General features: G+C 42.2%; 1 protein-coding gene and 1 long non-coding RNA gene across 4 annotated transcripts; one reads left to right on the top strand and one right to left on the bottom strand.

Moving 5' to 3' along the window:
- The first annotated feature begins 71 nt into the window (after positions 1-71).
- On the top strand, positions 72-27972 carry ANXA13 (annexin A13). 2 transcript variants are annotated; one of them, XM_069854606.1, is made up of 11 exons: positions 72-825; positions 15420-15498; positions 17724-17818; positions 19760-19930; positions 20574-20607; positions 20688-20767; positions 22585-22653; positions 22873-22974; positions 24621-24696; positions 25778-25890; positions 27099-27972. In XM_069854606.1, the coding sequence occupies exons 1-11, from the start codon at positions 811-813 to the stop codon at positions 27216-27218; spliced, it is 954 nt and encodes a 317-aa protein (XP_069710707.1). In that variant the 5' UTR covers positions 72-810; the 3' UTR covers positions 27219-27972. The 2 variants fall into 2 exon arrangements, with proteins under 2 accessions (XP_069710707.1, XP_069710708.1); XM_069854607.1 differs by lacking the exon at positions 72-825 and adding an exon at positions 3042-3599.
- Positions 7163-27207, bottom strand: LOC138719375 (uncharacterized). Of its 2 annotated transcripts, XR_011337206.1 has the most exons (4): positions 26920-27207; positions 26133-26271; positions 25766-25928; positions 7163-7344 (listed from the first exon to the last, which is right to left on the bottom strand). It is a non-coding gene; the product is annotated as an uncharacterized lncRNA (long non-coding RNA). The 2 variants fall into 2 exon arrangements; XR_011337207.1 differs by lacking the exon at positions 26133-26271.

The raw sequence follows: 27972 nt of genomic DNA, 5'->3' as shown, positions 1-27972 counted from the left end.
GAATCTCTGTTCCGGTGCCTGGAGCACCTCCCCCTGCCGCCTTCTTTACTGACCTTGGTCTCTGCAGGGGTATTTCTCTCACATTTTTTCCATTCCTCTCTCACAGCTGCTGTGCAGTATTTTTCACCCTTCCTTAAACATTTTATCACCGAGGCATCACCAGTACCACTGATGGGGTTCAGATTTGTCCGGTGGTGGGTCTATTTTGGAGTCAGCTGGCACTGGATCTGTCCAGCACGGGAGCAACCCCTGGTCTCATCTCACTGAGGCCACCTCTGCAACACCCTCGCTACAAAAACCTTGTCACATAAACACAATAGAAGAAATGAGATTCTGTTTGAAATATTTTGTAGGAGCTGGGTGTCCTCAGTGATGCATTAAATACTACTAAATCCCATAAGATCTGATATAAACTCTTCAGAGGAGGTATCCTTCCTTCTAACAAGTTTGGAAAGCTCATATTGGGGACTACCATAGCTGTATGTTTTAAATCATTGTATTAACAATTAGATAAATTATTATAATTAGTTTAACCTCTAGATTAAATTGTGAAGCCCTGATTTTCCTTGGAGAAGCCAGCCAGCTCCATGACCCAACAGGATGTGTGATATTAGATAGTAGGGATAATAAAGCCAAGTGATGAATGCACCCCACCTTGAAATGACTAGAATTTGAATAATGTCAGAAGTTATTGATTAACTCAGGGTTGGGTAGGGTTTCGCTGCTGTAGAAAAGTTGGCTATTCCATCTGAATGCATGTTTTGTTGAAGAGCAGAAGTGTTGCATCTTCCACACTTGGGCTAAGCAAAAATGGGCAGTTCACATGTAAGTAGCTATTTAATTTGGATTTTCAAGAATGTAAGAATTTCCTGGTTTTAGTTTCACCCATTTTCACTTTAAATAATGTTATTATAGTTGCAAATGAAGATTTAACCTCAAAGTCTGCTTTAAGTGTGGGTGAGAAACTTGTATGTAAAAGGTAACATCATTTAAGTGCAATACATGACTAATGAAATTATAATTGTAACACACAGATTCTGAGTGTTTTAACACTTCTGATGGCTTAAGTTAAAAAAGGCAGCATTTTAATTCTGAGAAAGAGAAATTATGTGTAGACTGTCACAGGAAAACTAATTTAGTCAGTTTACCAAATCTGTGTTGGAACATTCTGAACACCGGGCCCAGAGAGCGGTGGTAAATGGAGTTAACTCCAGCTGGAGGCCAGTTACAAGTGGGGTTCCCCAGGGCTCAGTGCTGGGTCCAGCCCTGTTCAATGTCTTTATCAATGACCTGGATGAAGGCATTGAGTGCACCCTTAGCAAGGGTGCGGGTGATACTAAGCTGGGTGGAAGCGTGGATCTGCTGGAGGGTAGGGAGGCTCTGCAAAGGGATCTGAACAGGCTGGACCGCTGGGCAGAGTCCAATGGCATGAGGTTTACCAAGGCCAAATGCCGGGTCCTGCACCTGGGGCACAACAACCCTGTGCAGTGCTACAGACTAGGAGAAGTCTGTCTAGAAAGCTGCCTGGAGGAGAGGGACCTGAGGGTGTTGTTTGACAGCGACTGAACATGAGCCAGCAGTGTGCCCAGGTGGCCAAGAAGGCCAATGGCATCTTGGCTTATGTCAGAAATGGCGTGACCAGCAGGTCCAGGGAGGTTATCCTCCCTCTGTACTCAGCACTGGTGAGACCACTCCTCGAACACTGTGTTCAGTTCTGGGCCCCTCACCACAAGAAGGATGTTGAGGCTCTGGAGAGAGTCCAGAGAAGAGCAACAAAGTTGGTGAGGAGGACTGGAGAACAGGTCTTATGAGGAATGACTGAGAGAGCTGGGGCTGTTTAACCTGGAGAAGAGGAGGCTGAGGGGAGATCTCATTGCTCTCTACAACTACCTGAAGGGAGGTTGTGGAGAGGAGGGAGCTGGCCTCTTCTCCCAAGTGACAGGGGACAGGACGAGAGGGAATGGCCTTAAGCTTCACCAGGGGAGGTTCAGGCTGGACATTAGGAAAATATTTTTCATGGAAAGGGTCGTTTGGCACTGGAACAGGCTGCTCAGGGCGGTGGTTGAGTCACCTTCCCTGGAGATGTTTAAAGGACGGGTGGATGAGGTGCTGAGGGGCATGGTTTAGTATTTGATAGGAATGGTTGGACTCGATGATCCTGTGGGTCTTTTCCAACCTAGTGATTCTGTGATTCTGTGAAATGATTCCCTAAAGATGTAAGAAAATGCTGCTGTCCCAAAGGCCAACGCTTTCAAAATTTGGCTGCATTTGTCACTGAATTGTAGGGATAGGAGTAATCTCAAAGTCTGGTGCTCATAGAAAGATCTGATTAAAATTCAGATGTCAGGATTTACTTCATCAGATTACCATCTGAGTTTTGACTGAAACAATTGTGGCTAACATTTGGGTCTTTAATAATCAATAGCTGAATCTGCATAAAGATATTTAACTTCAAAACAATCTGATTGTTAGAAGTTTGTGTGGTATCTGTGATCAGTACTTCTGAGAGTTAAGTAGCTTGTGCTGAAGAAGTTGTGGGGTTTTAGCTCCGATTTTAAAATTAATGGATAAAAGACAATATTAATTCAGCAGCACATTTTCTCCTTGAATGCTGAAAACCTTCAGTTTTACAAAATGTATCAATATTAGACAACCTATGTTCTGATACAGGCTAATGTTACATTATTTTCTCTGAGATTTATATTCTTACAGTACATGACTATTTTTTTCATTCAAATTCAGCAAGGCTGAGATGCTGAGTGTTTGCTGCTTTTGAACCATCTCTCCAGGACATTTTCTTGGCCAGACCGAGCCAGAGAGCCTGTACCTTTCACGCAAAGATCCAGCTGCTAAGCAGAGGAGGTTTTTGTCTCCCTGTGAAAGGCTGGATGGTCCTATCTCCACCCCATCCTTTTGTGGCCTGGCTGCTTGAGGAAGGGGGAAGAAATGAGCAGTTTAGCAACCTGTCTTTGCACAGGAAAGAAGTCCAACAAGGCTCCTGCACGTATCATAGGGTTGTTTGCAGGCATCTCCTGAGAGTCCTAACCCTGGAGAGCCTTTCAGTGGACAGTGCGCTGAAAGCAGTGTAGAACACTCATATTCAATGAAGGCTTAAACTTAGCAGTTGAGGTCTGTCTATGGCAAGAAAGATAACAGCACTGCACTTCAGGCAGGTGTAACAGTTGTACTAGATCAATGCTGTACTAGGCAGCCTGGATGTAGGTGCAGTGCACCGGATTTGTATTGTAGGCTTCAGCACAAAGAGATGTGAGCCTGTCTTGGAATGGAATTCCATGAGGCAACCCATTACTCACCTGGGAATTGCATCATTCTGTGTTTGTCCCTAGGAAACGACAGGTAAGCTTGGAAAAATGCCTGCATCTTTGTCAGAAGACCGCTTCTGGAACAGCCTGAAAATATTCTTAACAGAGCTTTTCAGCTGCAGTTTGTTCTTTCTCCTATTCACGTGTTTTGTGGCCATGGGTTCATCGCTGTCTCATGTATTGTGTTTTTTAAACCTCCAGAGCAAGTCTTACAGACTCGCAGAAGACATACGGAAATCAACGGTAGGGACTACCAGTTTGTCAGCAGATGAGCCAGTAAGCGCTTTTTTAATGAAGGATGAAAGGGGCAAAGTGGTGTTGCAGCACACATTGCTGTGGTTTATGGTGGCTTTGGGAGGCACTGCAGTGCGCAAAGGCAATTCCTCTTTCGTGGTCAACATTGACACTAGAAAGCTGGGTAAAACTGGATTGTTTTATTCTGTTGAATACTGCATCTTTCCAAAATTTTGTCTGCTTTGAAATTTCAGAAGTGAAATTATTATAAATAGCCCAAATTCTGCTGGTAGAAATATCAAATTACTAATGTGACAAATTAGGTCTTTGATTTGGTGAAACGGATTTAGATTTTAATTTTTTTTCAAAAATGTCATTATTAAATGAAGTTTTCACTGAGAGCTAAACATTCTTCAAAGAAAAGGTTCTGTTACATGGATGTTAAATGGAACTTTTCAGCTCTATCAAAATGTCTCATTTTAAAACTATAATTAAAATTGATTTCTTCCTGAACACGTTAATTTAAGCAAAACTAAAAAATTTTAATGGAAAAAATGCTTTCAACAAAAAAATTCTAACCAGCTCTAAAGTGTATCTTTCTCTTGGAAACTGAGCTTGATTAAGAGTTGCATCTGATGCAACATTACAGATCCAAATCTGCATATTTCCACATGCCGTTTGCTCTCTGAACTTGATCTGGTCCCTTCTTCTACAATCAAAGTTTTTGAATGTACGTCCTCAAAGTCTTTATTTTGTCTGTTTGCAGTCTTGCATCAAGCTTACCTACGCTTCTGCTGTTTTCAAAATTACCATAAATACAATCAATCTACCTGAGTATCTGGGTAGTTGCTCTGCTGTAAGCAAGGTGCTTTGGGTACGTTTTGGGAATAGCAGGAATGGTTTTGATGATATGATGGTTTGAAAAGCTTAATGGATTTTGTCTGTTGTGAAATTGTGTACTTGGTTTTTGACCTTCTGTCTCTCAAGAATCCAAGAAGACTCTTCATACATCATTCTGTTGTTCTCTGTGCCATTTGTGACTTGAATTAATCTGGGCAGTGGGCAAATTCTTTAGTTCTAATTTAAACCACTTTTTGAGATACTCTGTGATGCCCTTGAGTTTCATCTTCTCATTGTAAAGCAGCCCAAACCTTCTGCCAATGAGGACTCTATAATGTAAGAGAAGGCAAGTTATCATGGGCTAGATGCTTTGAGAACCTGAAGGTGAAGAAGTAAGTATAACCTGGAGAACATACCTGCCTTAGGACTCCTCTTGGAGCTCACAAACATCACAAGGGCCTCTTTGTTGCCTATGGACATTTCTGTCTTCGTAGAAATGTTTCCTTGGTACAAGTGTTACCACAGTGTGATTTTATTGCTTCATCACAAAGCTCAACAATTGCTATTTGTTTCTTCCCCTGGCAGACCAATATTCAGTGACAGTCAATTCTTGTTCAGTCCCTGGCCATAAGCCTATGATCAGCAGAAGGCAGAAATATCTTCTTGTTCAGCCACCCAGCAATGGGGAAGAGCTGTGGCAGTTTCTTTTGGTTTCCATGGTCCCCTTTTATCCAGGATATTTGCTACTCCTTTTGAGAGGCTGAGGCTGTCCTGTGGGTGCAGCTGTGGTAGGTGTTAAGAAGCATCTGCCATGAAAAAAAAACCAAAATAAAAACCAAACCCATATGAAATATCAAAGGGTCATTAGATTTACATTTTATATAAGGTAAACAGGTCAAGCAAGTATGTTTTACAAAAACATTAAAAATTCCAATATATCTAGACTCTGATGTTCTATGTATACAACATTTTTGTATATTCTACTAAGATCTCTTGTTACTATCTAGAAAGAATGACTCTGCCTTTATTTTTAACTATGGCTACTGACTGAATCAATGGACTGATGATTTCTGCTCTGAGCGACTTGGAGGCACTGAGAGTATCTTGAGATTTCCTTCACCCTATGAGGTGGAAAGGAGTTACACAGAGAAACCTCCAAATTCAGTGGACACAGTTAGTTTGTCAGACAGTAAACATGCAGTGTCTGTACAGTAACAGCCATTCTATGTGTGCATGAAAATATAAATGGTGTGTACATTATGCATCTTGCATATATAATGCAATATAATATAATTATGCATCTTGCAAATATAATCTGCATTAAGAAGTTCTACCAGCCACCAGAGAGTTTGGACACATTGAAACCAGATAAGGTAAAATTCAGCCATGAGACATCTCTCCAAACACTTTCTTCTCTTCATTGTGGACTTCTATATCATGGTGATGAGCAGGAATAAATTGAGTGGATGAAAAATTAACCATAAGCTATTATGAGATGATATATTAACAGATACTCAGAAACGGGAGGGACGTTGCAGGAGAGAGTTGATTTTAATTTTGCAGTTTAAGTAGCTGGCAGAGCAATTTGCTTCACAGTTGCCACTTGTTCAACATAAGAAAAAAGTAGGTGCAACGTCCTATTAGGATCTGGTCACTGTAGTTTTACACTCAGCTGTAGAAAATAAGATTCTTGGCACCTGTTTGTAAAGAGTCAATAAATTATTGCAAAGTCTGTTGAGTAAAGAAGTTCAACCTGCATGATTAACATATGTTCTTCATATAGAAATTTTGTTCTTGATAGCAATAAACTGTCAGCAACAAGCTAGCCTGGCAGTGCATGTTGCTGTTGTACAGCTGTTAGACCTAAAATAGCCATAAGGACTTAGGAGAGTGAGGGCCTGCCTGGCAGATGGCAAATGGCATTTGGAGATGCTGGTACCATTTTCTGAACAGCCAAGGAGGCAGATGGCAATTTTCCAGCTACATGTTGTGGTTGACTGAAAAAATTATTCAAACAAACAAAAATGACAGGACACACGTAGTCATTAAGATAGCTCTTGCCAATTGACGTATGTCAAAAAGGTGTTTATCAACCCCATCCTTTTATTACCAAAGCACAAACCCTTGTGCTTGCTGATGCTGTCCCACTGCCAACATGCTGCAGCCATTAATTTCTGTTTATTTTTAAATGTTAGCACCCATCTACTGTCACCTGTGTGCGAAAAGCCTTTACATTTCTCATAAATTCCTACCTAAATGATTGAGACCAATTATTTGAATTTCAGTGAAGGAGAGCTTGCAGGACATCTTTTTTTGATGCAAGGGTGACAGGAGATGATGAACCCACCATCTGCTAATAACCAGATATCCTCACCCATAAACAGCCTTTACCAGTTAGATAAGACCTCACCTCACCTACCAGTAATTGATCTTTGCTTCTTTTGCTTCTCCACCATAGATGTCTAATATTTGAAAGCTTTTCTCATGGAAGTGCCTATGCACAGAAATGAAATGGGCTTCATCTGCTTTTCTGACCTTCCTGATTGACGGTCTAGAGCTTTCTGAGTGAGACACCTTGTTATCCCTCAGAAGTACATGCAGCCTCATGCAAGCCTGGCTGACACGTTTGGGATTAGGGCTGTGACAGTGTCCCAGGGCTACACCGTTGCAGAAAGAAGCGTCAGGTTGCTGGACCCCATTGCCAGTTTGCCCTAGGGCCCTCATACATCCCACAGCAAAGCCAGATGCTCCTGGTGGAGGGGCGATCCTCTGCCTTCTGGTTCCAAGAGCTCTCACACCCGCAGCTCCGAGGTGTGTGATCCATGCCTCCGAGCTCTTTGCCATGGGTGAGGGATGTATGTCACTTGCTAAGCAGGTTGGATGCTACTGCTGAAATGGCTTTTCCTCCTCTTGTTGATGTTCATTCCACTCTCAACTGCATTTTTAACTAACATAAGCAGGAAGATATATTTTACATTAGGGATACATAGGTTTAAGATAGAGTGACATTATTATATAAGAATAATATACCTTATATCGTGGTAGGAAACTATGACTATTCTTATTATGCCTATACCTTCCTTCCACTAAGATCCAAAAATTGACCCAGTTCAAAGGGCCCTAAGGTAGCGTTACAACATGTTGAAAAAAACTTTTATGACCAGAAATTTCTGTTTTAATAAATCAAACTATTGTTGAAGTACAAAGGTATCATCAGGTTTTCACTCTGCCTTTGGAAGTATAATAGATCAGAATCAAAATACAGCAGCCTACTTCCGTGTTTGTTCTCGAGTCTTATTCTTAACACAAAGAAATGCTTAAAAATGAGTGATGAGATTTGGGCTGTTTGTCACTAAGACTGCCTCTTTGGGAGGGAGCTCGGAGTTTATTCTGCGAACAAGATGTATGATATGCTAGAAGACTAAAACCACAAGGTCTAAGACAACATGACCTTTTTTTTTCTATTCATTACTGTTAGTCTAGTTAACCTTGGATTCCAGCTGCATTATAGCTGATTAAAGGTTTCTGCCAGGATAAATAATTAATCTTGTGTATATACATGTTGATAAAAAATTAATCATGTAGATGCTGATTTGCCGAAAAGCTTTCTTCCACAATCATAACGTATTAGGTACAATTTAACTAATGTGATGAACACCCAATCCTGTCATTATTATGCTAATGAAGTGATTAGATGGTTTAGGATATTTCTTGGTAGAGAGACAAAACACATTTTGCTCTCCACACAACAGAGGGATACAGAAAATCATAGAATTGGAAGGCACCTTGAGGTGTCAGCTCACTTATCCATTGCCCACAGCAAGATCAGCCCTGCCCAAACCAGACCTGACAGCTCTAGCAGTGTTGAGCTGGAGGAGACCAGGTTTGCTAGTTGGAGACAAGGCTCCCTGAAGGCCTTTCATGTGATGATTTGGTGACTCTGCATGGGGTGAACCAAGAAATCTCAACAGGTCCCACAGTTTCTCATTTGTGACAGGTTTGCAATATTTTTTACTTGTCAACTTGTTTTTCCTGGCATTCCTGTGCTCACTTTTAGGACATTATAGATTGTTTGGGGCTTGGTTTGGCTTGGCTTGGCAGTAGGTTGTTAAGTCTCAAAACTGTTAGGTGCCTTTTTTTGTTTCTTGAAAATCTTGAGAAGAGTATTAGATATTTCCTGAACAAAAGACTGAGGCAGAAGCTCAACCGTTATTAGACACCAGAGAATCCACACACTGATGCCTGTGCCCATCACAGGAGTCACTTCAGCCCCAGCAAGCACTAGAAGCACCTAAATCAGCCATGCAAGAGATAAATCTCTTATAAACCAAGTGGAGGGGGTTCTGGTGCTCACCTGCTTGGTAGAAATGAAAGCTCAGGTTGTTGCATACAGAACTGGTTTATACAATTTTTCAAAATGTTGGTTTTCTCCAATGCATCATTAGATCACAATTAAATGTGTATGAAGAATAACAAAATTGGTGAAATAGCTGGGGCTTGATCCTGTTGCTCACCTCCAATAACCACTGGAGATGCCCTCAAGCACTTGAGACATCCACACTGAGCTGACAGATGCAGGTCTCACAAGAGACCACACATTTCTGACAGGCAGCAGGCAGCTTTCCCTGGGTCATCTCTTAAGGCTTCAGATACCTACATCTAGACAATTGAATACTGCTCTAAATTTTATGCCAGACCTCACTCGTGTGCAGTAGTCAATGGTCTAAAAAGCATAGTTGGGTCTGTCTGCCCTTTCTACGTGCTGCCTTTTTGAGATTTTATTTTTATTTCTGTTGAGCCAAAGAAAAATGAAAACAGCAGCCCAAGAGAAACTTGAAATTAAACATACACATAAAATGAAGCTGGTAAAAATGAAGGCTGCACTAAGCACTCAATATCTCTAGATTAATCTAGCCCTTTTTAGAGCTCTGCCCATCACTACCAAGCCTGCATCTCAGCTGCTTTGGTCAGCAGCCACATTTCTCCTGACTTTTCCTAGTGCTTTGATTGTAAGGGTTTGCATCTGTATTTATTCATGCACATTATCAGCATCGATCTATGTTAGAGCTGCAGCAGGTGAGCACTGTCAGGAGCATCCAGAGGGTTATTTAATGGTACTCCTCTATAAACTGCTGTTCTTGAGCATGCTTGTGGCATCTGTTTGAGATGGTGGAAATTAAAAAATAGCTCAGCTGTATTATCAGCTATTTTCAGGTAGGGTACATTGTTTATGTTTTGCAATGCAAGCAGCTACCTGGCATGCTCGTGGTAGTGTTTCTTCTGTTCTCATCTATTGATAGATGAGCACTTTGTTTCTACTGAAAGATTAACTATATATTATCTCAAGAAAGATATTAGATTTTGTCATCAGAAATGTCTGCAATGTATTGCAACATCACACCAATTCTAACTAATGATGCCTTGGATCCACCAGAGCTCTTATTCTGCCTCCATGTCTTTCTTGGCCTTGCTGACCTTTTTGTTAAACTGTTTATTGGGGCACCATAAGGGCTCCACATGCTGAAATATCAAAGAACAGTTTCCAGATGCTTTTCTAAGCATTACAGTCCATCTTCAACTATAAACTCATCTTAACATCTCCTTAAAGTCAAATGTAAGTTACAGCAGGAAAAACTATTTGGTGTGCTTTACAACAAGGTAGAAGTGTTAGTTTTAAATCAGTTACAATTTTTACAGTTAATAGAAGTAAATCAGTGGCAATTCTAGCTAAAGCTGCAAGGGAAAATGATTGTTACCTTAAAATATGCTTTAGTGAGGCAAAACCTGTTTAAGCTAAGGAACGCTGTTGGCAGAAAAAACAGGCCATGAATACAGCTAGGCTGGAAGTGAAAAGAGGGTTTATTAACTCTAGAATTCTGGTTACATTAATTAATATAACAGTGTTGCAGAGAAATGTGGAAGAAAATGAAAGAACAGAGCAGATGGAGCTGGACAAGTTTATGAGAGCCAGTTCCCTTATATCCTATGTGCAGCTGCAAGGGTTGTATGCAATCCCTCCACCTGATAATTCAGACTCTACATCATGCTACCACCAAAACTGCTGTAACACTTGTAAGTCATTAACTACTCAAATCTAATCTAAGATCCTAACTCTAGAACAAGAATATATTAAAGTGGCTCTGCCCGTATTACAAATGTTACAAATGGTATTAAAAATCAATTTCTTTTATTATTTGTCCCTTGCAGGAAAAGCCACCTCTCAAAAATCCACAGGGTAGGAAGCATTACAGTTCAAGTAACAAGTGACAGGACAAAAGGAAACAGCCACAAAGTTGCACCAGGGGAGCTTTATAAAGGACATAAAGAAAATTTTCTCTGCTGGAAGAGTGGTCAAATATCAGAACAGGCTACCCAGGGCAGTGGTGGAGTCACAATCCTTGGAGGTGTTAGAAAAAAACATGTAGATGTGGCATTTTGGGACATTGTTTTGTAGGCATAGTGGTGTTGGGATGATGATTGGACTTGATGATCTTAGAGGTCTTTTTCAATCTTAATGATTCTATGATCCTGTGAAACAGCTCCCCCTCTCCTGCGTGAGAAAGCTGTGTCAGTGGGCAAGAACAAGTCTGGGACCTAGCAGGTAGTGATTTTTAAGGAGGGCTTTGCAGATGACTCAGGAGTCGGCCTTGACAGTCACTTACCAGAGTATCAGATTTCCTATCTGTAAAGCTGATGCTAGTACTCCAAGAATGATATCTCCCAGGCACATCATTTAATGTTTTACAGCAAGTTATTTAAAGACGGAGGTTTTAGTGGAGCTGACTCAACAGGTTGCTCTGGAGCTTTACAAACATGTCTCAAACATCATTAAGAAACAGACCTTCCTTACCTTCTTCATGATTTTTCCCTTGAAAAGAAATACTTTTCTTTATTAATGTCTTTATAAACCCACCATGTTATTTCAGTTGCTGGTGTTACAATTTTCTTACCTGTTGCACCTATGAGTTAGGAACTCGCTGAAGCCTGAGCACGACTGACCAGCCACCAAAGCATAAGAGAACAAATCATTCTCCCGAGCCAGTGTAATAACATTGACCAGGTGCATCTGTGATAGGGTTGGGGCAGTGGGAGCTGCGGAGACAGCAGCATCAGCCTGGTAAGTGCAATACCCACACCCAGCACTGCTGGTGGGTAAAGCTAAGCAAAGTACAAACCAGGTTCCTGCCTTTGGGTGTTTGGGTAGATGTTTCTGTGCAGGCTGAATGACTGAAAAGTGGGACCAAATGCCAGATGAAGCCTTTTTTCTCTCACTTCTCACCATTTCATCTTCTGTCCCAGGTCAGGACAAAGCTGAGAACAACAGTTCTCAGCTCATATCGCTGGAGTGAATTTGGAGGTCTTCAAATTAGAATGGCACTTGGATACTACGAAGTAGTCAAATCTTGGCATTTGTCTGTTAGCACTTTTTTTTGTACTTTGTACTCCAGAATTGTCCTTTTTTTTTTTTTTTTTATTTTTTAGCTGCTTCCCTGGTTCTTACTGTCACAAATAAATACTCTGCAAACAATATTAGAATAACATCAGTACTGGCTGCCTGACACAGACAGTAGGATCAACCATATGAGTGGCATGAACATCATCTGAAAAGCATGCAAACACTGAAGAGCCAAACTAATGATAGCTTAGTGTCACCATCATTTAGTCCTTTCAGACATCGCACCCTGTTTCTACAAACAGCTGCTTTCACATGGCACAGAGGAGGGGCAGGGATACTGTCTGTCCAGTTCAGTGTCCTTTGGATACATGATACAGATGCAAGAAGTAACTAGAAGTGCATTAACCAACAATACTAACAATCATATGCTAAAGTATGAACTGAAATGCTGAAAACCTTTTGCATGTTTAACTTGGTATTATGGAGAGGGGGAAATTATACCTGCACCATAGACTGTGGTGTGTGGGATGCACTCAATTGAATAAACAGAAAAGCATCCTCCTGAACGCTATGCCTTGGTGCTCAATGAACCCAACACATGTTGAGGAGCACCCGCACCACAATCCTTGCCTCAACACCATGCCTGTGCAACTGTCCAGTGAAGAGGCCTCTTGTACGTGCAGCATTTGCATCCTGGGGCTCTATATCCAGAATAGGCTTTCACTGTATTGTGGGATGCCATTATCCTCTTCCCTCAGCTTCATCACCTGCTGAGTCTGGTTAGCTGTCTTTTTATGGTTTTGTATTACAGAGAACAAAGGTGAATTTTATTCTCACAGAAATGAGAGTGTAGCAATCAGAAGAGAAGAAAGAAATTAGAACTGCTTTAATTTCAAGCATATTGTGCAAAAGGGTATCATTTGTACATGATTCCATCAAAGGAGAAGCATGTACACCCTATCATAATAGAAAAATGTGAGTTACATTCATTCTGGATAAAGACAGTGATTTTCCTGAGAAATTTGAAGATCGTTAAATAAACTCTCCCACTAAAACATATTAGTTCCTTACACACATCTATTTCCACTTTGAAAACTTCATAGAAGCATGTGTGTCAGAGCATACAGTAGGATACATATTTACAAGCAAAACTTGTGATAATGCAATGAAAGTGTTACCTTATGCTGTAAAGACCAAAAGAAATTTTTGCATCGTTATTATACCTTACTAATTGCTATTGTTGTAAAAATTACTTACAATTTCAGTGAGATGGATGCACTACAGCAGCAACCATCAGCACTAATTTTTATCATAGAACCATAGAATCATTAAGATTGGAAAAGAACTCTAAGATCAAGTCCAGCCATCAGCACAATAGCACCATGCCAACTAAACCATGTCCCGAAGTGCCACATGTACACGCTTTTTGAACAACTGCAGGGATAGTGACTCCACCACTTCTCTGGGCAGCCTGTCCTAGTGCTTCACCACTCTTTGAGCAGCCACCATCCTAGCTGCTAATTGCCTTAAAAAAATCAGGTACCCAGATGTCTTTAGTCTATCACAGTAGTACATTGGCAAAGCAGTATAGGGACTAGATTTGGGGTTTCTCCTTGAGAAAAGACTCTTTGTCATTTGACAAAGGACTTCTTTATCCAGGGCTGTAGCTCTAGCATCAGATCTGGTAGATCACAGCATGAAACTTTTGAAAAATACCAACTAATAGACTTTCAGGCTATATCTGTACTTATAAATAAATCAGTTTGTTCCCTAGCCAGGTGGGTACATGGCAAAACATGGCCCACAGCCACATGGCTAATTTCTTTTCATCCCAGAGTCAGAATGATCTTGTGCCTAATTTCTTTCAGGAATTGTCTCTGCCCTGTACTGTCCCAAAAGATAAAGGAGGCTAATCACCCATTTAGCCTCTCCTGCTCTTCAGTAGGATGGCGGTATTTTCAGAACGGCTTCAAAGCAGACTGCCATGCCCTGGGATGCCATAACCCTTAATTCAGTGGAGAGGAGAGTGCCATGCCCTAGAATATCATAACTGCTAATTAACAGTAGTGGTGCCAGTGCCTGGCAGTCCTGCAAAACAAGTAGCCTGATCCACATGTTGCTGTTTGAATTGAAATGTCAAAGTGCTTGCAATGCCCACTTAGATCCCCACCATCCCCCTGAGAATATGGTGTGCATATAGTTCTAATTGATTTAGGAGCCTAGGACCTATCTGCCAGTATTATTTTAGAGTTTAGGCATGTAAAAGATCTGATTCACAATATTACAGGGTTAAAACATCGCTGACCTGATCTCAGATACTTCCACCCTTGTCTGAGAAACAGCAGAATAGAAGAATAGAGACTGTACCAGCATTTCAGCCCTTGTAATTCACAGCTTGTCAGCTTAGTAGGCAGAGGGTGGGTTTCTGTTTACATTGATATGTCAGGCTGTAAACTGCTGCTGCGGGTGTGGACTTTGAGTTATTATCCTGGATAAATTTAGCTCAAGGTAACCAGATGTAATATTTTGCCCCCTCCCCCCAAAAATGCCAAACCACCACCTTTATCAAGTTATTCATCTCCAATTACTTGTTTGCATGAATGCATCAACACAAGACGGGTTTGCAGGACTGGTTTATATTCATCTGATTAGGATTATGAACTCCTAGTACTTAAAAACATGCTGCAGATGCGGCGCATGGTTCTGCATGCATGGAGTAAGTCATTTATATTGGCCTATTGTTAATGTGGTACCAACAGATAATCACAGAATCACAAAATCACAGCATCACTAGGTTGGAAAAGACCCACAGCATCATCGAATCCAACCATTCCTACCAATCACTAAACCATGCCCCTCAGCACCTCATCCACCCATCTTAAACACCTCCAGGGAAGGCTTCGTCCCCCTTCCCCTTCACATCTAGTTTAAAGCTCTATTTATGAGCCCTTCTAGATTTTTAGTGAGGACTCTAGTACCCCTAGGAGACAAGTGTGCCCCATCCCAAGTAAGGAAGCCTGGGGGCCAGGCCATGATCAAAAAACCCAAAGTTTTGCTCCTCACACCAGGTTCGGACCCAGGTATTGATCAGCTGATTCTTTTTGATCTCTTGCTCTTCATTCCTTAGTGTTGGAATGGAGCTAAATGCTACTTGTGCCCCAGAGCCCTCCATCGTTTTCCCCAGAGCCCTGAAGTCCCTCTTAATTGCTCTCAGCTTCCTGCACTGTGTGTCATCGTTGCCAATTCCAAATACTAGCAGAGGGTAATAATCTGTAGCTTTCACCAAGGAAGGAAGTTTTCTAGTGACGTCCTTCACTGATGCCCCATTATATTGGCATGAAGGTGACTCGTATGGAGTTATTACCTTTAAATTATTTGAATAAGTCTGAACTGGCAGAACTAAATTATACAGGATCAGCACCATGAGTCATGTGGTGACAGCTATTTGTGTACTGATTCTAGAAGCCCTAGTGACAGATAAAGTACTTTGGCAAAGCCCAGCATGAACTTCATTGTTTAGATTATATGAACAAAGATCAAGCAAGAGCCCGGCCCAAACTGTTCTCATACAGAAAAACTAATGCAAAATTGTTTCCTGTGTGTCTGTTGTGTCTCTTTTTTCCTAGTCAACCAATAAACACCATCATCATGGGTTTGATGCAGACCGAGATGCCAAGAAAATACATAATGCCTGCAAAGGAGCAGGTAAGAAAGCTTTTATTTTTTATACTAGAGGCAATTCAATATTATAAAGAACATATGCATAAACTTAGGGCAAAACAACTGTGCCAATTAGTTTCAGGTAATCTTTACGCTTTTTGTCACTTGCTGACTCAAAGAATATGCGTACCCAATAAGTTTTATATAATTAAGATAAATAGGAAGAGAAAGCAGCTTGTTCCTCAAAGACTGGTAGGATCTAGTTTGTTAATTTTTTTGCTCCAAGGAATTGGGATAGACATGGTATTTGCTTTCTGCAATAAAAACATCAAGCTGTCAAGACTGATGTTACAGTCATGGAGTCCAGTTAGTCAGGTTGGATTAAAGTCACGATTATCTGTCCTCTCCCAGTCCTTCAAGGACCAGTAAAAAACCACCTCCGTATATTCATCAGAGCCCACTGCAGCTCCATGAGTGATTTTTAACCAAAAATACTGGCTCCTCCCCATCTCCTAAAGTAGTTTGAAGTAAGCTGGCTGACTGTGCCCTGATGTGAATGAGGAATGCACAGTGTTCATGGGATCCTCATGTCCATGGAGGTGCCAATGTCCAGCAGAGGAAGAACAGCCAGGCAGCACAGAGAACAATAAATTATTCATTCACTCAGGCATTTGCACTGTAAACATGTATTTAAGTGTATAATCCTGGTATATTCCACATTCAGCTAGTTAAGTGATGAATTTTAGGAATTGTTCCTGTTGTATCAAGTGAGGCCCCACAAAACAGGTCCCCAGAGGACTCTCCTACTGAGAGTCAGATAGAAGTGCTTTTCCCTTCTAAAACTGCACCATGCCTTCTGCCTTGGTTCTAAGCAGAAAAAAACTAGACAAAATGCCCTAAACCTGTCCTGTATGTACCTGTTGGTGATATATGCAGGGATGAAAACACACCAGCTGCTACCGAATGCAAATATAATTTGTACTTTTATCCTTCGGATTGGTAGCTTCTCAGAAACCCTTGTTGGTCTGTGCTCCCGAGAGCCTGAGATGAAGCTTGGCACAAAGCCCAGTGGGTGGTTGCCACAGATGGAAGAGCACAAGGAGACTATGGGGCAGTGTCCACCAGCATGACATGGAATCATCAGCAGATCTGACATACGGCTTGATGCCTTTGAACTGCCATGAAACCCCTTTATATGCTATGGGCATTTTGGCAATGTCCATCACATCTAGGGTCATAGGACTCTCCTGATACTCATTCTCCATTTCTGTACTTGTCTTGAAGAAATAATGCCTGAGGTAAGCTGCTGGCACCAGGAAGTGCACCAGGGCACCTGTGTTAATGCAATAGCTACTCTTTCGTGGCCTTTGAGCACGAAAGTAACGTTGCTGCACTCCTGTGCCTTTAGGCACAAACATAATGAATGCCTTCCAGCAGCTTTGTTTAGTGCAAACATCTGTTTATATAGCTGAGGGCAAAAGTACAAGAACAAGGTCATTGCCTTTAGTAAGTTGCTTCCCCTCGCTGTATAAGTTACAGCTCAAAGCTGCCCAAGGGCTTTCTCCTGGAGGGGTGCTGGGTGTTCATTTCGCCTACAGGTTTCTGGGAGAAGCAGCTGCTGTGGTGCCCATCACTGGGTCACCTCATGCCCCCACTTCTCTCTCACTTGCCAAGCAAAACAGTATCAAACAGTATCAGAAGAGACTCAGACCAGGAAGGCTGGTTCCTACTCCTCTTCTAGACCCATTTAGTGCAAAGGACAACTCATTTTCTTCTGGCTGTATATTCAGGCTGTGGGTTAATGAAGCTGGTTTAAACATCCTTACTTATCCTGGCTTCTCACCCCATGCCTTTTGTTCTGTTGTGTCAGCACAACGATTTGCACACTTTATGAACTGGATCTGGTGGTTGATACCTCAGAGCAGCTCAAACAAGTATTGCGACCAAAAATGTGTATGTCAGCCTATGGGCACTGGCATAACCATGTCTTCAGGAGCAGTGTCTGACCTTCTTAAACAGAAGACTCAGTTTCCTTGATAAAATGTGACCTGGATGAGATGGTTAACTTTTATTTTATAGTCTAAGCATTGTATAACAGCTGACTACAGCTAAATATGTCCTCAAAAGACTGTTAGATGCTATAAATCCTAAAGTTGGCACCAGTGGGGATATATGTATAGCAGGTTTTTTTCTCTTTAGAGATCATGTTTTCTTTCTTCTGCATTAGATTCTTGATTAAAAATATCTCCTATGTACAACTTCTTTTTCAGGAACTGATGAAAAGAAAATTATCGAAGTCTTGTCAAGTCGAACATTGGCACAGAGACAACAAATAAAACAGAAGTACAAGGCTCTGTACAACAAGGTATTTCCAAATAAGTGGCCTTTCTGTTTCTAACCGCATGCCATTCGCAGAAAAATATAGCCTACAGGCCTCTGCTTTTGAAAATGCCAAGGTTGTAGTGGATTTAGGAGGATACTACTTAGTTTGAAATTCAGCATTTTATTTTATCTACTAAAACACCAATTATATTTCTGATCCTAGGCCTCAGAGTCTTCTTGAAGTCATTCTCAACCAGATCAGAGCATTTTAATCAAAGTTAGAAAATAATTGGTAACTGAAATAAAAATATTTCAGCTTGTGTTCATTTTCAGCACATTCAGAAGAAGGAATTAAAGCAAAAGGGAAATTTTAAGTCAGAACCTCTCTCAGACCTGATGCAAATTCAGGGGGAACTATTTGATCTTGCACCCTTATATTTTTATTGAGTTTAATATATACAGTGTTAATATCTTCCAGTGATAATGTAGAATACATATTGTAAAATGAAGAAGTCTCATTGGGCACTTGATTGCTGGAGGAGGAAATGTAGATTGCCTTAATGATTTTGCATGTAAGAAAAATAAAACTTCCAACATATTATTTAGCTAAACAGCTGAATCCTGCAGAGCTTATTATTAAATTGGTGTTTTCTTCAGATCTACTTGCTCATTAGTCATTGATGAATGTTAATAGGACAGGCAGCATTGAACCTGAAAGCATTCTATATGTAAGACTTAGAGCAAGCATGATACAATTTCAGTTACATAAATACTATATATTTAGTTCTATGAATGAAGATTAATAAAAATATGCATTAGAAATGAGAAAATGGTATGAGACATCACAAGTACATCAGCATGTAGCAACCTTTCTTGCCTGGGCAGCTCAAATCTCTCATGAAGGAGCTTCAAGTTCCTCAAGTTGCATCATTTTGCTCTCCTGCTGCTCGGGGAAGCAAGGTTTATGGTGTGTGTGTTGAAACTGCTCCAACACCGATGTCAGCTTCTGGCTTGAATGGATTGAGTGTTACTTGTGATTGTGTAAGAGGGTATTTAAGAACAATAGATCTAGAGCTGGGCTTCTGGGTCTTTGTTCCGAACTTGTCAAGTACTTCCCACACTACAGGAAACATTAACTGCAGATAGGGCTTCAAATAAATCATCAGCAGGCATCCTTCTCAGTGTACATACGCTATGTAGCTCTTCACTGGGGTCTTATTAAATTTTGAGTTAAGTAAATCATATCACATAAGGTTGATTTCTTTTTTTGGTGGAAAAAAATGCTGACTGCATAGCACCAAAACACTTTGTAGAAATCTGTTGCTTCTTCCAGTAAGTCAATTTTAACCAAAACTAGAAGAGAAATTTGGTAAGTTTGATCCCTTCCATTGCAGCTCTTTCAAAGCAGGAAGTTTCTTCATTATGCTTCAGAGTGAAGTCACCTGTTAAGCTTTTAAAAACTCTAGTTTGCATTTATTTAAACAAGTAAGAGTCAAAACTGGATTTAAGCTGAAAGAGGATAGATCTAGATTAGATGTTTGGAAGAAACGTTTTACTGCAAGGGTGGTGAGGCACAGGAACAGCTTGTCCAGAGAAGTTGTGGATGTCCCATCCCTGAAAGTGTTAAAGGCCAGGTTGGATGAGGCTTTGGGCGACCTGATCCAGTGGAAGGTGACCCTGCCCATGGCAGTGGGGGTTGAAACCAGGTGATCTTTAAAGTCCTTTTCATCCCAAACCATTCTGTGACTGGTATCATCTGATATTTGAAGGTGGGATAAACATTTCATTCAATCTGACACAATTTTTTTAGGGAATTTATTTTGGGGAAAAAAAAAAAAAGCCCATATATGTATAGCCTTTTTAATGATTTTGTCTGGTTTTGGTACAGAAGAAGCTTGGAAATAATGACATTTCCTGAAATAAATTAAAAAAACCCTCTAATTCCACCTCAGCTTTGAACTAACTCTACCAAGTATCCCCACAGGATATGGAAGAGGTCCTGAAGGGAGACCTTAGCGGGAATTTCGAAAAGGCTGTACTGGCTCTGTTGGACCTGCCCTGCGAGTATGAGGCCCGAGAGCTTCGGAAGGCGATGAAGGGCACTGGGACAGATGAGGCCCTGCTGATTGAGATTCTCTGCACACGAAGCAATAAGGTTGGGACACCGTGTGTGACCTCCCCTAGGTAGCAGGGCAAAGAGCTTGCCAAGACCATGCCACTGGAAGGAGGAGGAGGCAACAGTTTCTTCAGCTGAAATGCCTGTTGTCAGCGGTTGCAGCTGTAAGGTTGCCATACCATGGCTGAAACAGGGGTTAAGAGCGATGTTACTCAAATTCCTTCCTTGGTCCTATGCATATCTCCCACAAGTGGCACAGAGGCAGCACTGATAACAGAGGAATCCTCAGGTGCCTGTTAAAGGCAGCTTTGGCACTGTTCTGACCACTCCAAGGTGGTTCCCGCCAGGCACGGGAACATGATCCTCTTCAAAAAGCCCTTCAGCTCATGCCAAACTGCAAATGAAACCAGATGGATGCCTGCATGAGTCAGGCATCCCTTGAAATGCTTCCTGAACCAGGATTTGAGCTATGTCTCTGCGTGACGGTGAATCCCAGCATGAGTATGGAGTGGGGATTCAGCTTCTCTTACCTCCGTGTCTGCCACATCTCAAGCAACATGGGCGTGGTACTGACTTGCTGGGGGGCTGTTTGCTTCTTCATGTATTAAATAATTAATTTCTTTTTTAAAAATCCTTATGGATTTATTAATTTCCTTATTGTTTGTTTGATTTATTTCCTTAGGAAATTGTAGACATAAAGGAGGCATACAAACGGCGTAAGTAGTGTTGTCTTTCAAACACCTTCTTTTAAAGCCTCATCCCTGAGTGAACACTCACAGATTTTTCTTCCCCACAGTCTTTGATAGGGATCTAGAGTCTGATGTTAAAAGTGACACCAGTGGCTCCCTACGGAAGATATTAGTCACTCTGCTAGAGGTAAGGCTGGGCATTTTCATTTCATACATCTCTTTGATAGAGATATTCCCTTTTCACTATCCTGTCTACCCTGGGTAATCATAATAAGTATTAGCTGATATTTATAATAATGCAATTATGATATGTAAAGTGATAATGAGATAATTATTATATAATAAGTAAAAGGCATTCTTCAGGGTAAGAGCCTTCTATAACTATAGCTTCTTAATGTAACTAAAGGGCTCATATAAAATCAGGAGTAATTTTATAAATGCAAATACTTTGAGACAATGGCATTGTTTTATTATTAGTTATACCAGGGTAATAGCTAGAATACCCTCTCAAGGTCATGTCTACATTATGCTGAACTCTGCCCAAAGCCAGCAAAATATGATTTCCACCTCAGCTGAGGAATTTACTGTTCAGATAGATAGAGAACAAAAAAGAAAGATTGCTGCAATGTTAATTTTCCATTCAGAAAAAAAAGCATATTTTCCATCAGAACACACTTTAGTTTAAACCACCAACACAGAATCATAGAATCATAGAATCATAGAATCATAGAATAACCAGGTTGGAAGAGACCCACTGGATCATCGAGTCTGACCATTCCTATCAAACACTAAACCATGCCCCTTAGCACCTCATCCACCCATCCTTTAAACACCTCCAGGGAAGGTCAATCAACCACCTCCCTGGGCAGCCTGTTCCAGTGCCCAATGACGCTTTCTGTGAAAATTTTTTTCCTAATGTCCAGCCTAAACCTCCCCTGGTGGAGCTTGAGGCCATTGCCTCTTGTCCTGTCCCCTGTCACTTGGGAGAAGAGGCCTTTCAGGTAGCTGTAGAGAGCAATGAGGTCTCCCCTCAGCCTCCTCTTCTCCAGGCTAAACAACCCCAGCTCTCTCAGCCGCTCCTCATAAGACCTGTTCTCCAGCCCCTTCGCCAGCTTTGTTGCTCTTCTCTGGACTCACTCCAGAGCCTCAACATCCTTCTTGTGGTGAGGGGCCCAGAACTGAACACAGGATTCAAGGAGCGGTCTCACCAGTGCCAAGTACAGGGGGAGGATAACCTCCCTGGACCTGCTGGTCACGACGTTTCTGATCCAAGCCAAGATGCCATTGGCCTTCTTGGCCACCTGGGCACACTGCTGGCTCATGTTCAGTCGGCTGTCAACCAACACCCCCAGGTCCCTCTCCTCCAGGCAGCTTTCTAGACAGACTTCTCCTAGTCTGTAGCACTGCACAGGGTTGTTGTGCCCCAAGTGCAGGACCCAGCACTTGGTCTTGTTAAACTTCATCCCATTGAACTCAGCCCAGCGGTCCAGCCTGTTCAGATCCCTTTGCAGAGCCTCCCTACCCTCCAGCAGATCAACACTTCCACCCAGCTTAGTGTCATCTGCAAACTTGCTAAGGGTGCACTCGATGCCTTCATCCAGGTCATTGATAAAGACATTGAACAGGGCTGGACCCAGCACTGAGCCCTGGGGAACCCCACTTGTCACTGGCCTCCAGCTGGATTTTACGCCATTTCCCACCACTCTCTGGGCCTGGCCATCCAGTGTTCCACCCAGGAGAGTGTGCGCTTGTCCAGGCCAGAGGCTGGACTGGGAGATAAACGCTACCTAGCCAGCAAAACCAGAGGCTGTGGTAAACGTCAACAGACCGTTCAAAACTGTTCCACAAAGTTCCACCAACCCCCATTATAAGGCATTGTCAGCAGATGGCAGCAAAACTATAACCAAAATATTTGTGAGGGCCTGGAGGTGACACTTCCCTTCACTATGAAATGTCACCAGCATCTGGTCTAGGGGTTTTTTACTGTCATTTACTCTCCTGCAGGCAACTCGCGATGAGACCCAACAGGTCAATGAAGAGCTCGCTGAGCAAGATGCCACAGATCTGTACAAAGTAAGTGCAAACGTGGAAAAATCTGCATTTGCCCCATGCAGTGCAGCAAGGGCTGCCTTGGGAGGGACTAAATACACGCAGCACTTAGGTGATGGCAGCATAAGGAGATGAAACAAACGGGGCACAGGCTGCAGCTGGGTAGAGCAAGGGCTCTCGCTGACTTTTTGTCTCTCCTGTGAATAAATGAGCGCTTCAAAAAACTAACATGCAATCTTTAAGGCAGGAGAAGGCCGCTGGGGAACAGATGAGCTGGCTTTCAATGTGGTCTTAGCAAAGCGAAGCTACAGTCAGCTGAGAGCTACTTTTCAAGCCTATGAAAAGGTGAGTTATTTGCTTCTGCAATGTGGGTTGCATAGTTTACAGGCTCTACAACGACATGTAGAGCTTACGGTCCTTTCTTTACCATTTTAAAACTTCTTAAATGCTTTAAGAATCTTGGAAAACGTTTTTATACAGCTGGATCCCAATCTTATAGAAATAGGGATTAAGGCCTGTATCTTACACTGCTGAAGCACCTATTCTCCTTCACAACCTACACCACATCCAGTCAAACAAATGTTGTGATGTCATTTCCCTCCTGCAGCTGCACAGCCGTGAGTGTCTCCCCTCCTGCAGGAGGACCAGCAAAGGGACAGGTTCACAAACTCCTGCTGTGCAGCTGTGTTTTGCTTTTCTGGTCTTTTCCTCTCCTTTTCCAAAGCAGAGCCTGACAGTCTCTCATCCTAATCCCTCTGCTTCACACGCTCATTTTGGCTGGGCAGATACACATCTCCAGCATCTTCCTCTCTCTCCACGCTGAGCAGATAGCCTGTACAGATACTTTGCTTTGCCTTCCTCTATCTCCAAGCATAAGACAAATTAGTTAGTAGGATCCTGGTCGTCTGTCACTTCTCCCTGTGTCACCCACGAGGGACATTTGACATAAGCCTGAAACTGAACCAACCTCTGCTGAGACCTCTCACCTGGAAATGACCAAATGACCTGTGAAAGTCAAAACAATGGGAGATCCAAGGCCCTTCTCCTGGCAGCAAGGTGGAAGCTCAGCAGAGACATTTATTCTCAGGAGAAGGGGCCCCTTCACCTCTGGCTCATAGTCCTGTTTTTCCCTCAGGTGACTTGGAGTTCATCAGAAAACTGTAACAGTAGGTATTAAAGATTAAAAAACTCCAATGAAGGCTGTATTTCAGTGTCAGCACAATAAGGAACCCATAGTTGGAAAAATGTTTGCAGCCTAATCCAAGGTTTGGATTAGGCTAATCCAGCCTAATCCAAGGTTTGGACAAAACCCGTCCCTAACTGATAGTCTCTTCCCTCAAAGTGGCCTAAACCCTGGGGGTTCAGTTAAATGTTCCAATAGCCAAGCTACCTTAGCTTTTTTATTCCTAAAGCCAAGCAGATCAGGGTGCCCAAACCAATCCATTCATGAATTTCAGGTTAAACTCTGTTTTGAAGTGGCAGTCTGGTTTCCTTCTATCCTCCAGAATAATTAAAAAAAAATAGGGAACAACTGCAGTCCTTGTAAACTTTCCCTGGGAAGCCAAAGAAAATAAGTGACAAAACATCACAGAGTTGGTAAAGCTCCAAAATTTATCTTATCCAGAGTCTTTGATAGAGGGGTTAGAAGAAGCTCAAACTATTTCTCCTGACTAGGCATCACTCAAGAAGAAACTGCAGTTTCTTTGTCCTAGAAGCCCTCAGATACCTGCCACTGCTTGATTAATGCTGGCCATTTCTTAATTGTTGTGCTGTACCTGGCCACATAACCTTCTTCTCTTGGTGCTGTGAAATCTGTGAGGAGTTGCACCAGAGGAGAACTTCATTTGCCCTTGAACTAGTCCTTTGGAAAGGCTCTAAAGGATCTGAATTGGCCTTTTGCCATTGAATCCTAAATCTGAGGCTGGTTTTATGGCAGTAGGATGACATGTACAGACAACCACTCTGATGGCTTCTTTTTGTTGTCCTTGTAGGTGTGTGGGAAGGAGATAGAAGAATCCATTAAAAGCGAAACATCTGGAGATTTGGAGAAGGCTTATCTCACTCTTGGTAAAAAAATAAAAGTGTCAAGAGCTTTCTTTTCTAATTCTTGCCATGATCTGACATTGGTTTTGGGGGGCCTGTGCGCAGCCTGGTGACAGACATCGAGATAGCTCTAAACTGAGCAGATCACAGAATCACAGAATCACAGAATAACCAGGTTGGAAGAGACCCACCGGATCACCGAGTCCAACCGTTCCTACCAAACACTAAACCATATCCCTCAGCACCTCGTCCACCCGTGCCTTAAACACCTCCAGGGAAGGTGACTCAACCACCTCCCTGGGCAGCCTGTTCCAGTGCCCAACGACCCTTTCTCTAAAGAATTTTTTCCTAACGTCTAGCCTAAACCTCCCCTGGCGGAGCTTGAGGCCATAGATGTATCTGGCAGGAAAAGAAAAGCCAGTTTTCAATAGTGATTTGGACCCCTTGGTTTTAGAAATAAAACTTGCTAGACACAGCTCCTCTCCATGAAGCCAGGTTATTTGCCTTCTAACACCGGGCGTCCACCTCCAAGGTGCCCCTGAGGCCATGGCTGTTGATAACTTCCAGCGAATGCCCAGGCATCATCAGAAGTGTATTAGCCAGCTGCTACAAAAATGTACAAGGTCTTTGACAGCAATTTAGCACTGGAAATTACTCTGACCAGTATCTAAGCCTGTGCCCTGGCTCCGGTTAGCTTACTGGTATTGCTGTTATCCATCTGGATCTGGGCTTTCCCAAATCTTGCCCCTGTGATCTGTGAAGTGAGCAGCTACTCCAAGAACAGATGGGCAAGAGAACTCCAGAGGGGGAAATGCTTGTTCTCATTCATTTCATTTTCACTATGGTATGGCAGAGTTCTCAGTGCTGATCATTTCATAGTGCAACATGATTTCTCTGTGGAGAAATCTCTCTCATTCAGACTCCAAGACTTCCCCTCGCATACTGATAGGTGACCAGTCACAGGATGAAAACCCTGCCAGCTCACCTGAGTACAAACCCAAGACAGTTTCCTTTATTTCTTCTTTATTTATTTCCTTCTTATTGAAGATGTATCACAAAATGTAAATATTGAAAGTATAACGAGGCCTCATACTCTTTTCTCTAGTCAGCTGTGCCAAAGACTGCCCAGGTTACTTCGCTACACTTCTGCACAAGTCAATGAAAGGAGCTGGGACTGATGAGGAGACCTTGATTCGCATCCTTGTGACCAGGGCTGAGGTAGTGTACTCTGCAACTTGTAGTGCCTTACATCAGCTCTGGGAGAAATACAAATGTAGAGGTTATAGAGTGAGTCCTGTGTAAGTCATGTGCTCAGTCAACCTATTTCAGCCCGATTACATCAGTGGTCACACTCTGCTTTTGTACCCAGGCAGCTCTAATTTTGATATTGCATTTATTTCTGTTTGCCAAAGAACTAAACCAGACAGCATGCAGGCAATTTCAAGTGGAGTCAACTGTACCTGGTTAAAACAAGCCCATGAGGAGGTCTGGCTCCAATAGGATGTTAAAAGCAAATTCCTGGTTAAGTAATGATGAAGCAGCAGTTCCCCAGTTGAGAATTGCTTATAAACATATGTTGCCAATTCCCTCTGGTTCCAACTGGGAAAAACAGATGGGGAGGAGGGAGGAAAAAAGAATGAGCCAAAAGAGATAATTGTCATTTTAAAAAGCACAGAACTGCACAAGACATTTGATATCTTAAACACAGTCTTTAAGTCTTCCTTCCTTGTAAGCTGTGTAGGTTGTAACCACAGGGCTGTTTCAGTCTTGACATAGAGGAGAAGTCATTCACAGGGAAAAGGAGAGCATATTTCTCAATGATTAGCAGTGTGAGAAACTAGTCTCCAGGATAGTCTTGCTGTTAAGACACAGTCCAATTATGATAATGTTTCAGATCCCAGTGATAAAGGTCAGAACCATGCTAGGATGCCTTTTCACAAGAAAGCTTGAGACAAGGCATTTAATTCTCCCCCACGCAGCAACCAGAAAATTACTTTTGTGGGTGGAAAAAAATTCTTTTTTAGCCATACTCCTAGAAGTGCCTCTGTCTCTGCTTGCCACCATGGAGCGGCCTCAGGAGCTCACAGCAACCTGTGTGAGTTTGTCTGGTACCAAGTCTGTGCCCATATGGCACTACTGGGCACTGATCAGAGATGCCAGTGGCTGCCTTGGCACAGCTCTCCACACAAGTCCATACCCCTCTTCACAGTCAGTGTTCCCTCACCACAACATCTGACATGGACTTACCTCAAATCTGTATATTAAGCTGAAAGTCCTCAAAAATAATTAGACCTCCTACTTTCTCCTTTCCTCCTCCCACTGGGTGCGGTGGACCTTGGATCAGACCCCAGGAGTCCTGGTAGGAGCAGGGCATATTAGTCAAAGCATATCCCACTCTTCTAAAGAGGCTCTTGGTGTCTCCTCAGAGTGACCTGCCAGCAATAAAGGAGAAGTTCCAGCAAATGTACAAGAAGTCGTTAGCTGAAGCTGTCCGATCTGATACCTCTGGGGACTTCAGAAAGCTGCTGCTGGCTATTTTGCACTAAAAAGCATCAAGAACGAAAAGGCATGCTGAGCAGCCACCTCTTGATTGGTTTCCAAAATAGCATCCAAAAAATGTGGCATTAGCACAAAGAAAAAAATCCAGTTTATTTTCTTTCCAGATGGGAAATGTGTTGCCAAGTAGTACTGGACGTGTGGTTTATGTTATGGCTATCTCGCCAAATGTCCTTAAGCAATAAAATCATGTTAAAAAAACCTAAATCTAAATTGACCTCTTTGTGTTTGCATATGCAGAGGAATCTTCTGTCATTATTTCTTCCAGGTAGATTTTCTGTCTTTCTCTTGTTCTGATGATTATTCCTGTTCTTTCCCCAATTTGATGGGTGCCATGTCATGCTGTTACAGTCCTACTAAGAGAAAATGGATAGTAATTTCCTCTCAGCTCCTTATCACAGCTCTTTAAACAACCTGAGGACTGCGAATTAATGATTTAAGTCAGGCCCTGCTTAAAACCCCACTATCAGCAGAGTAGGTTGGAGTGATTTCCCAGTGAGTCTGTGAGTTGCCTTCTCAGCATAGACACCTCCTAAGTTATTCCACAAAGGATTTAAGGACTTGCAGTCCCCATCGGCACTATCTCTTGGAATATGGTGCAGGAGCAAAGCTGGGAAAGAGAAAGAACTTCATGAGATGGATCTGTCAGGCAGGGAAATGCTGTTCCCACAGAGGCAGATGTGGGCCTCAGGATAACTGCATGGTCTCCAGCCTTAGAGATTTCCAAGACCCAGCTCATAAAAC

The sequence above is a fragment of the Phaenicophaeus curvirostris genome, chromosome 3 (genome assembly GCF_032191515.1).
Source record: "Phaenicophaeus curvirostris isolate KB17595 chromosome 3, BPBGC_Pcur_1.0, whole genome shotgun sequence".
In the NCBI taxonomy this organism is placed as follows: Eukaryota; Metazoa; Chordata; class Aves; order Cuculiformes; family Cuculidae; genus Phaenicophaeus; species Phaenicophaeus curvirostris.
The sequence above is the reverse complement of the archived record's forward strand: the minus strand, read 5'-3'. Positions and strand labels throughout refer to the sequence as shown.